Genomic DNA, 12,339 nt, shown 5'->3' on the forward strand with positions numbered 1-12,339 from the left:
TTTTTTTTTTTTTTTTTTTTTTTTTTTACCTGTCTAGGGAAGTCAGATAAAAAGATTGCCAAAAAGAAGTAAGTTTATTCATTGACATTTGGTCTCATTCTGGTTTGTGGTTTGTCTGTTCTCTTCTCCAGGATACTCTTACTCTATACCATCATATCTTCCTGCAATATTTAAACCAAACAAGAAATGTGGTGAATGAAAAATGCTCTGGGATGGAATCCTGGCAAATCATCGCATCAACAACGGCTGTTACCTTGCTGATTGTGAAGATATACATGTTTCTTTTCCAGCCAGAAAGTAAGGGTCACATCTACTTCATGTGAGAAATATAACACTGCACAGTGCTTTCGAGTATCATAATAGTGTACTATTTTTAATCTTCATGCATAGTTTCTGCACCCCAGTAATTCCTTGATTGCAATCTAATCCCAGAATTAAAAGATATGAAATAGCAAGAGAGGAACACATGGACATATGTTCACACACATATACAGTACATGCCATATTTAAGTGTGATCAGATTGGTTAGAAATAATAAGTTGCTAGCCCTTGTTGTAAACAGATAATCAGAAAGTATTGCAGCAGATAAATTAAGCCGTAGAAAGAAAACGAGACTTTCCATGAAACATTGTAAATGATTAATTTAATTTAATTAATTTAATATACTTACTCTTAGTATTTGACCGTAAGGTGAAGCACAGAACAAGTGAGGATGAGCTTCAGGTTTTCTCCAGCCTATCTTTTTACTTAGCAGCAGTTTTCATGTGCTGTAACCTTATAATATGGCCATTCTGAATTGTAGTTCGTAAAAATGACACATTTATAAACAACATCTTGAAACTGTTTCACTAGCTCTGCTTGTCTGGGTTTTGAAAACAAGAATGTTAAAGGAGACTTATCTTTATTTTTCATTTAAAAAAAAGGAAATACTCATCTTCAGTGTGCCAGGCATTCATTCATTCATTCATTCATATTGATTTATATGGTCATCCATCTCACCGATGCAACTCTGGATACTATATATATATAGTACCAGTATAGTTCTGATATAAATTGCTTTTTGAAGAGCTGATATTTTTTTGAAAGATTTGTTTTAAATTACTTATTGTTATTTTGAAGACAAATCTGTTTTGAGAACATGCCAAGTTAATTGAAAGAAAACATGATTCACAACATTTAAATGGTACTGAGTGAAAGGAATATAGGTAAAATGGTTGTTTTTTGTCTATTTGATATTTTTGCCCTTCTCTCACACTAAAAATTATTCTGCACTGACTATTTGAAAATACTGTGGGGCTGCAAATGTTTTTAAGTTGTCTTTCATTTAAGTTCATTTAAGCAAATCTTAAAATATGGCTAATTTGAACTATAGTTAGAGAAAATAACCCATGTTCATAAATGACATCATGAAATTGTCTTATTTCCACTGGTTATAACTTTTCTTTGCAGTCACTCTGGAGAAACAAGAGAAAGCCATGAGCCAGACATTCAAATGAGTTTTCTTATTGGGTATCTTCAACAATTGACGTAAATTAAAAAAAAATTATGTTAAGGCAATTGCTGCTTAAATATATTTTAACATCAACAGTGTGCATAAGGATGGAATACATATTTTATCATTCAGTGCAAGAAATTAGCTGTCTTCATTTCCTTTTATACTTGACATAACTTTAAAATATTAACTATCTGCCTGTTTTGCTATATTTAAACAGTATTATTTTAGGTGCATAAATATTTATGTGCTGACTATATTACTGCTAAAATTAGGTGGAGGGGCTCAATTACAGCATCAATAACATGGCCAGGTGTTGATTGTGGAAAAGATAACAAACAGTTCATGGGCAAGGTGCAAGTTAAGCTAAAAAAAGAACAAGTCAGTTTCCACAATATAATGTTGAGCATGTACCCATCATTTTCAAAGAGAACATCAGGAACTGCTTTGAAGTCCCGAACCTCATTGATAGAGAAGGAGAGGAACTGTTGAATGATCTTAAATGAAATGCTTAAGGATGAATTTTGAAAGAGGCTGCCAAAGATGAAGAAACAGAAGAAAACAAACTGGATGTCACACCAAACTATGAAGATTGTCAAAAAGTGGAAAGAAGCTAAAGCCCAGGAAGACAGCGTTCTTTGGAAGAAACTTAACAGTTTCAGAGAGCTATTAGAAAAGGCAAGAAGCTGTATTACAACATCTGTAAAGACACTGAGCATAGAAACAGATATGGAAAATCAAGGAAGGTCTTTAAAAAAAAACAACAACACCTCTCTGAACTCAGGAGGTTCCAACCTCAAGTTGGCATGCTAAAGGTCAACTACAGTATGTACAGACAAAGATCACGGAATCAATCAAGGTTTTCAAACAAGCTGTGCCAACAAATCTATGGACTGGGAAACGTTAATCGACATTCAAATACACACACACATACTCTTAACAGAGTATGCAAGCTACCATTCAATATTCTGGCAAAATAATACTTAGAATCATCCAATATACATGAAAAAAGAGATACCAGATGTTCAAACTAGCTTTAGAAAAGGCTGAGGAACATGAGACTTTGTTTCTGATGCATGCTGGATAATTGAGAAAGCTAAAGAATGCCAAAAATAAGTCACTATATGCTTCAGTGATTATAGAAAGACCTTCAAATGGGTCAGTCATGTCAAGCTGTAAAATGTGCTTAGAAAAGTGGGAATCCAAGTTCATCTCATTGTCCTCATGAGACAGACACACACATAAAAAGAGTGAGACATGCTTGTATACTCTCTCCTTACTTATTCAGCTCATATGTTGAATATATATAAAGGAAAACTGGATTGGAAGAAGATGAATGTGGTTTTCAAATTAGAAGACTAAACACCAATAACCTATGCTATGTTGATGACCCAATTCTTATAGCTGAAAATGCAAAGAAAATGCAACATTTGTAATAAAGGTTAAAGAACATAGTGAAAAAATGGGACTAAAATATACTTGTCAGTCTGGTTTTCTTTATAACAATCAAACTTAATTGATAATAGCAGCAGCACTTAGATTTATATACTGCTTCATAATGCTTTACAGCCCCCTCTAAGCAGCTTACAGAGTCAGCATATTGTCCCCAACAATCTGGGTCTTCATTTTACTGACCTTGGAAGGATGGAAGGCTGAATCAACCTTGAATCGATCAGGTCATAATAAAGATACTGGAATGATAGATAGTTTCTGTCCTTTAAAAAGATCAGCCATCAATAACAAAGAAACAAGTCAAGAAATACCCTCCAGACCAGGACTAGGTAAAACAGCCAAGAAAATCTTAGAAAAAATATTAAGGTCATGCATATGTCTGTATCTACAAATATCAGAACAATGCAAGCCGTGGTAGTCTCTGTGGCACTCTATGAAAATGAAAGTTTGAAGAAGCAGCATAGGAAAAATATTGACCCTTGGAGAAGACTTCTGAGAATACTGTGGGGAGCCAAGAAAATAAATTGATCATTGAACAAATCGATCCAGAGTTCTGACTAGAGGCACAAATGAGAAGGCTCAAATTACCTTACCTTGGGCACATTTCACCCTAACCCTAACCCTACCTTTATGGAGAAGGTTTTAAAAGCTGGGAAAGCCGGAAAGAAAAAGAAGTGGGTGACCAGCAACAAGGTGGATGGACTCCGTTAAAGTTTCAGCAATTGCACCATCAGAAGATATGAAATATCAGCATTTCCGTTGCTAAGCAAGGTGCCTTGTTAAGTGAGTCCCACATGATTTAACAACCTTCCCCCCCCCATTGTTAAGTGGATCACGGCAGTTGTTAAATTAATCATGTCATTAAGCGAATCTGGTGTCTCCCTATAGACTTTGCTTATCGGACGCCAGCTGGGAAGGTCACACATAGCGACCCCTGGGGTGCTGTAACCGACAAAAATAAATGCCAGTTTCCAAGCACTTGAATTTTGGTCCATGACTGTGGGGATGCCGCAACAGTCATAAGTGTGAGAACTGATCATGAGCCAGTTTTTTCAATAACTTTGAATGGTTGCTAGCTGTGCATCAGTTTGCACGATAGTGGAGTATTCTTGTCTGCTCTTGTCAATCTAATTTAATAGTATCCACAAAAGATTTAAATTGTAAGCCTGATTCGTAGATACCCACAAATCTGCCTTTCTACCTTTTCTGTGGAGGTTTTACACATTTTATGTTGTGTGTCTCAGAGCTGTTTTCCTTTAAAAAAAATCTCTTATTTTTTCTTTTTCCTTAGGTTTAACATCACGATTTAAAAAATGGTTCTTCAGATTTATACGCAAGCTGCCCATCATTGGTCATATTGTAAGTTTTTTTAAAATAATTTTTTATTTTTTAAAACAACAAAACAAAATATAACACACATACACACACAGTGTATACTCCTCCCTTTTTTTTAAACAGCAATTTCGTAACGGTAATCTTCTATTATTTACATTTTCCCCTCTTATTCTTCTTTAGATATATTTGTCCTTGTTGTCCCGTTGTTTCTTATTTGCATTTTTCTTCCTTCATACTATATTTCATACTAAGAATAATACATATTATTATTACTATACATTATTATACACACATTTTCCACTTTTGACCTTTCCGCATTTATTCTCCTCTATTATTTCTAGTCTCCAACCAGTCATACCATTTGTTCCATATTAGATAGTACTCTGTGTCTTCCTTTTCTTTTATCTCTTTTGTTAATTTGTCCATCTCAGCACAGTCCAGGATTTTTCTTATCACTTCTTCCTCTGATGGTATATTCTCATTTTTCCAGAACTGTGCGTATGCTATTCTTGCTGCCGTTGTTATATGTAGAATTAAGTACCGTATTTCTTTACTATAATTTCTGTTTAAAATACCCAGCAAAAAGATCTCTGGTTTCCAATCTACCGGTTGGTCTATTATTTCTTCGATCCACCTTCTTATTTTAGTCCAGTATTTTTTCGCAACTGGGCATGTCCACCATAAATGATAATATGTTCCATGTACTTTTTTACATTTCCAACATGTTGGCGAATTGTTCTGGAACAAATTGGCAAGCTTTGCTGGTGGAAGATGCCATCTGTAAAACATCTTCAACTGGTTTTCCTTAAATGCCGCTGACATAGTCAATTTTATGTTTATTTCCCATATTTTTTCCCATTTCTCCAATTCTATATTATATCCGAAATTTTTTGCCCATCTAATCATTGTGTCTTTGACAACCTCGTCTTCCATTTTATATCTCAATAGGTATTTGTATAAATTGCTAATTAATTTTATTTCTGTTCCATGTATAATTTTATTCAATTCTTGCGGCTCTTTTTGTATTTCATATAATTTTTTGTCCTCTGTATATTTAGATTGAATTTGTGTAAATGTCCACCAGTCAATCTCTCTGCCTATATCTTGTTCCAATTCTTGTTTTGTTTTCAGATTTCCCTGTTCATTTACTAATTCCTTGTATCTAATTATCTTATTTATATCCAGTAGGTTTGGGTGTTCCAGAGCTTCTGTTGGGGATAACCATATTGGAATTCTTATATAATGTTTTTGTTTTATTTTTTCCCAAGTCTGTAGCAATGCATTCCTAACTATGTGTCTTTGAAAGTATCTGTGTATTTTATATTTTTCGTCCTATAGGAATGCATGCCACCCTGCTTGCAAGTCATGTCCTTCTATTGTTAAAACTCTAGTATTTTTCAAATCCATCCAATCTTTTAGCCAAGTTAGGCTCGATGCTTGGTAGTATATTTCCCACTCTGGTAACGCCAATCCCCCTTTATCTTTCATATCTTGCAAGAGTTTTAATTTAATCCTGGGTTTTTTCCTTTGCCATATAAATTTAGTGACCAATTTATTTAATTCTTGAAAGAATGTTTCCCCTAATTTTATTGGAATAACTTGGAACAGAAATAATATTTTTGGCAATATATTCATTTTGACCGTAGCTGTCCTCCCTAAAAATGAAATTTGCTGATTTTCCCAATTTTCTAAATCTTTTTTTATCTGGTGTAATATTTTATCATAATTATCCTCCTTAATCGAGGAACATTTCGCTGTAAGCCAGATCCCTAAATATTTTATTTTCTTAGTTATACTTATCTTTGTTTTATCTTCCAGTTCACTTTCCTGTGCCTTTGTAAGATTTTTGGTTATTAATTTGGATTTATTCTTATTAATCTTAAGTCCGGCTACCTCACCAAATTCTTCTATTTTTTGAATCAATTTAAAGCTGGTTTCTAATGGATCTTCCAAAATGAATACCAAATCATCAGCGAAGGCTTGGACCTTATATTCTTCCTTCTTAATTTTTAAACCCTTTATTTCTTGGTCCTCTCCGATTTTTGTCAGGAGTATTTCTAATGATAAAATAAACAGAAGAGGGGAGAGTGGGCATCCTTGTCTTACTCCTTTGGTTATATCATTTTTTTCTGTCATTTCATCATTTATAATTACCCTAGCTGTTTGTTTAGTATATATTTTTTCAACCATCTTTCTAAATTTTGTCCCAAAATCCATATAGTGCAATTGTGTTATAATAAACTTCCAATTCAGATTATCAAATGCCTTCTGGGCATCAAGAAAAACCAGTGTAGCTTGTCTTTCAGGATGGACTTCATAAAATTCTAAATGTTCATTATTATCCTCATATTATTTTTTATCTGTCGTCCTGGTAGAAATCCATTTTGATCTGGATGGATGTAGTTATTCAAATTTTTTTAAATCCTTTCTGCTATTATTGTTGTAAATGTCTTATAATCTGTATTCAGTAAAGAAATCGGCCTATAATTTTGAATTTGTTGTAGGTCTGAGTCTTCCTTAGGGATGAGGGTGATGATTGCTTCAGTCCAAGTTGTCGGTATCTTCGCCTCCTCCAGCACCTCATTGTAAATCTCCAACATTATCCATTGTAGTGACTCTTGTGTATTTTTATAAAACTCAACCGGAATTCCATCTGGGCCTGGTGATTTATTGTTTTTTTGTTTTTTTCAATGCTGTTTTTAGTTCTATTGCGGTTATTGGTCTATTCAACATTTCCTTTTGTTCTTCAGTGATTTTGCTCATTTTTGCTGCCTCTATATATTGTTTGACTGTATCATCTGCTATATCTTCCTGATGGTATAGTTTTGAAAAGAAATTTTGTATTATATTCTTTTTTTCTTCCCGTCTATATTGTACTGTTCCACTTTTGTCCTGTAGTTGATGTATTGTTCTTTTGCCTTTTTATTTTTTTAATTTATAGGCCAACCTTCGACCAGTTTTATTTGCATTTTCAAAGTAATTTTGTTCGCCATCCTAATTTTCTGTGTCATTTCTTTTTGTGTTGTCAGGTTAATCTTGTGTTTTATAATATTCCATTTTTCTTTTATCTTTTTGTTTTGTGGGTCCTTCTGTAGATCACCTTCTATTTTTTTAAATTCTTCTTGTAATTTTCCTTGTTGAAGTCTCCTATCTTTGTTTTTCTTAAAGTTGTATGCAATTGTCAATCCCCGAATGTAAGCTTTTGTAGTATCCCACAAATTTTGTGTTGATGTCTCTTCCTTTTTATTTACCTGAAAAAATAATGTCAACTCCTTTTCTAGCATCTGAATATATTGTTTATCTTTACACAGTCTTTGATTCATTGACCATCTTTTTCTCTGTTTCTGGCCTTTCCATTTTATTATTATTGGGTTGTGATCCACCCAATCATTAAGTCCTATTTCAATTTCCTCTATCCCGTTTTGTACTTCTGTTGTTGCACAGGCCATATCGATCCTAGACCAAGATTGATGCAGATACGAATAGAACATATATTGTTTGTCTGACCTGTGTATCTCTCTCCATATATTCTGAAGGTTGAGTTCTGTTCATATTGTAAGCTTTAAGCTGCTTAATAAATTTAAGATATTTTGAGAATAGTTTGGGCATGAGTTGATCTATCAGTGCTGATTGAAGCAAAATAACAATATTGAAAACATAATGTCATATTAATGCTTAGCTGAAATGCGATAGCATTCCACTTTAACCACAAATTCGTAGCCAGTTTAAAACCAAGCAAAATTCAATTCACCATTGATTCTTTTCTTTCTCCTTAATAATCTTACTATAAACAATGGAGTACCTAGCCAGTGTCTGTATCTTCATATGATTTGCTTCATTGGTAAGTGATTCAGAGGGATCCTTGAAGATCCCTGAGCATTTATACTGAAGATGGCAAAAGAAGGAACACAGACTTGCTTATTGATTGAGTGTTGAATTTATACTACACGCTCATGGGCTGACACCTTCCATTGAATATTGAAAATAATTGAAGATAATTAACACCAATTAATCATATCAGATAAAACAATGGAACATGACTTAATTGTAGTGAAAAACATATGGAGAACTGCACAATATTTATTCTGCATAAATCCTAATGCCAGTTTCTAAGAAGAAATGCTTGCTCAATAACATAGATTATGTCTTAAAATCACCCTGGGAAGGTGATGTCTACACCTCACAGTGGTAGTGTTGCCAGGTGTTTTTATCTAGGTCTCCTTTTCTTGTGGCGTCAATAATAATATAAAGGATTCATGGAGTCCCTCCTTCGTGATATGATGTGGAAACCATTCTATTAGGTACACAAGACATAAGCCATAAAGGAATCTATGTATTGAATCAATTTAAATTTGGCTTTCAAAAATTGTGAAAGCAGTGCAGCTGAGCCAGAATAAATACCACAAGGAATACCCATCAGAAACTTGACCACAGCATTCTGGATCCATTGCAATGTTCTGGTTTCCCTCAATGACATCCTCACAGAAAATGGACTACAGTAATCTGTTTGGAAAGCAATTGTAGTATGAATCGTGGAGGGCAAAGTAGTCCTATCCAGGAATGGGGAATGTAATGCACTTTCAGAGATAATGTGAAATTGAGAAACATTCCCAAGAGGTGAATCTGCCCTTTCAGTCTCAACATCTTTTTTACATCGTGGTGACCAAAACTGGATGCAGTATTCCAAGCGTAGCCTTACCAAGGCATTGTAAAATGGTATTAATACTTCATGTGATCTTGATTCTATCCCTCTGTTAATGCAGCCTAACACTGTGTTGGCTTTTTTGGCAGCTGCGGCACACTGCTGGCTCATATCTAAGTGATTGTTCACTAGGACTCTTGAGATCCCTCTCACAGTTGCTACTATTGAGCAATACCTGTACATTTGGTTTTTCTTGCTTAAATGTAAAACCTTACTTTTTTCACCATTGAATTTCATTTTGTTAGATAGCGCCCAGTGTTCAAGTCTGTCCAGGTCCTCCTGTTTCTTAAGCCTGTCTTCTGGAGTGTTGGCTATTCCTGCCAGCTCGGTGTAGTCTGCAAATTTGATGAATTCCCCATCCCCTCGTCCAAATCGTTGAAGATGTTGAAGAGCACTGGGCCCAGAACAGAGCCCTGGGGCACCCCACTACACACTTCCCTCCATGTAGATGCAGTTCCATTGAGGACCTCACGCTGAGTACGACCGGTCAGCCATGGGCCCAGAACAGAGCCCTGGGGCACCCCAGTACACACTTCCCTCAGTGTAGATGCGGTTCCATTGAGGACCACATACTGAGTACGGCCGGTCAGCCAGCTATGAATCCCATCTGATGGTGATGCTGTCTAACCCACATTTTTCTGTCTTATGTAGTAGTAGGTTGTGATCTACTTTATCAAATGCCTTACTGAAGTCCAAGTAAATTCCTCTGGTCCACTCATTTTGTCACTTGGTCAAAGAATGCAATAAGATTTGTCTGGCATGATCTGTTTTTGACAAACCCATGTTAACTTTTGGTAATGACTTTGTTTGCCTCTAGGTGTTCGCTGATTCGTTGTTTGATTATCTTTTCCAAAATCTTCCCAGGTATTGAGGTCAGGCTGATAGGTCTGTAGTTTCCTGGATCTATTTTTCCCCCTTTTTTGAAGATGGGAACTACATCAGCTCTTTTCCAGTCCTCTGGTAGTTCCCCAGTGTTCCAAGATCTTTGAAAAATATAGTTCAGTGGTTCTGAGATCAGTGGTTCTGAGATTTCTTACTACTGACACTATACAATGTTCTGTATACTATGCTCGACTACTATTCTACTACACTCTACTTTCGCTTGTACTTCATTGCTATATTACACTATTTCTACTATTAGTATGCTATTTATTTATTTATTTAATTTTTTTTTTTTTTTTGTATCCCACCTTTATAATATTTAAAAACAACTGAAGGTGGTGAACATATTCAACACTTCTTCCTCCTCCTATTTTCCCCACAACAGTCCTGTGAGGTGAGTTGGGCTGAGAGCGAGTGATTGGCCCAAAATCACTCAGCTGGCTTTCATAGCTTAGGTAGGACTAGAATTTCCAGTCTCCCACTTTCTTCCCTGGTGTCTATTATCATCTACTATCTATTATCATTGCCACTATACTACTACTATTGCTAGTATACAGCAGTATTTTACCCTTAAGACCCTACTCTGTCTTTAAATCCTCTCTCACTGGAATTTTTTCCATTGTTGTCTTCTTTATTAAGGTAAAGCACTGGCAGCTTCCCAATGTTCTGTTTGGCTTTGCCGTGCCTCTTATTTTTCTTCTGGATCCTTCCATCTCTGTGAAGCAAACTTCTTTTGTTTGTCTAGTTTCTGCTGCTGCCGTTAAGCTTCAAAAATATATGTATCTCCAACTGTTTCATGGTTAAGTTAACCAATTCTGACACTGGGGACAGGGCTTAAATAGGAAGGGAGAAAGGCAGTCACATGCCTGTAATTTTCTTAGCAGCCCACTTTACCACCGTCACCCAGTTTGAAGTTTGCTCCTAATGGCTTCATACAGGCATTGAAAAATTTGAAATATAGCATAATATTCTGTGGTGCTTCATCCAAAAAATGTACCATGGTAACAGTGATAACTCTTCCAAGTGATCTAAGGGAATACCCTGACTGATGGTATCAAGAGCTACCATGGAATCCAGAAACACAAGGGACACTCCTGTTGCGTTCCTTCAACAGATCGTCCATCAAGGAAACCATAAGGTTTTTTTCTGTGTGGTGACCTGTCCTGAAAATCCATCTGAAATGCATCTGAATAATCAGTGACAACCAGGAATATCTGGATTTGCTTCTGCTAATACTTACATTTGGACCGGCTCATTGAAACTCAACAGGAACGACATTGAAGCATTATAAAAAAAAAAGATCAGACAATTTCCAGGTGTAATTTCTGAACAGCTAATTTAAGAGAAAGTACACTGCATGCTGGCAAAGGCTGCAATAAATAGAAATTCCATTTCATTTTACATTGCGTGCTTTTATGTGAGGTAACCATTGATCAGCATTTTTTAACTTTATTGATTCAGTGTACAGGAAAAAAAGGAGAAAAAGAACAACGCATGATTTCTCGGAAGGTAGGAATTCTGCGGAATATAATTTTCTTTCACAATTAATCAGCTGTGAAATCCATGATGAATTTTGTGCAAGAAACATTACTGAATCTGTACGTAATAGCCAAAATTACCCATGTAATTTTGTTGCTACGATAGCTAATCTTTTCAACATCGAGGAAAGCAAGCCCATTTATATTAACACTGTAAACAAAATATACTACATTAAAAGTTCAATGTTTAATGTAGTTATTTAGTTTCAAACGAACACTTTTGTTTTCTTAAAATGATTTGGGGAAATCATGAATTGGGGAATGAATGAAAGCTCAATGGAAACTGTCAATGTTGCCGTAAAGCAAAAAGATTCTTTTATTTTATGGATTTAGACCATAAAGTTCTTGGATTCTTCAGACAGCATTCAAGAAGATGTAGGATTCCTCACTGTACTGCTCAGCTGAAATGGGACCCTGTTTTTGGAAGGTGCTCACCGCTGTAGGTCTCTTTCCAAGGTCAAGAATTCTAAACTTGGAAAGCTCTTGAAGGACGCATGTTGAAGACCGGGTGGAGTATATGCTGAGAATTGCTGAAGATCTGAAGGTTGTTAAAGCCCTTTTCATCTTCCATGCTAAGAAATAATTTAGGTCTGCTTTTAAAGGAATAGTAATGGAAACAACATTTTTCTTTAAAAAAAATAGACTAGAATAAAGAGATGATTATATCTGTTAGATTTTCTCTATCGAACTGCAGCCAAGAAAATATATGGATATATATTTGTTTGGCTTGAAAGATCTTTGACTTACATTTCAGGTTGTTCTTGTAGATTCATGTCATGGTTGTCTCAAAGGTGCTTTTTCAAAAGGCAACTGAATTTTCTTTGCTTTTTCCTTGAAGATGTTTTGCTTCTCATCCAAGAAGCTTCAGTCAGAACTGAACAAATCTTGGATGAGAAGTGAAACATCTATTAGATTCAGTATGTTATATGCTTCTGCTT

The 12,339-nt window shown here is 35.3% G+C and overlaps 1 protein-coding gene across 1 annotated transcript in view; it reads left to right on the forward strand.

Moving 5' to 3' along the window:
- SGPL1 (sphingosine-1-phosphate lyase 1) overlaps positions 1-12,339 on the forward strand; it is a 54,850-nt gene that overhangs the window by 11,671 nt on the left and 30,840 nt on the right. The window contains exons 2-3 of the mRNA XM_015821231.1: positions 132-297; positions 4,236-4,303. Coding sequence (XP_015676717.1) covers positions 132-297; positions 4,236-4,303 — 234 coding nt within the window. The remainder of the gene's footprint in view (positions 1-131; positions 298-4,235; positions 4,304-12,339) is intronic.

Source organism: Protobothrops mucrosquamatus, unplaced genomic scaffold (genome assembly GCF_001527695.2).
Source record: "Protobothrops mucrosquamatus isolate PMUCROS unplaced genomic scaffold, P.Mucros_1.0 scaffold1282, whole genome shotgun sequence".
In the NCBI taxonomy this organism is placed as follows: Eukaryota; Metazoa; Chordata; class Lepidosauria; order Squamata; family Viperidae; genus Protobothrops; species Protobothrops mucrosquamatus.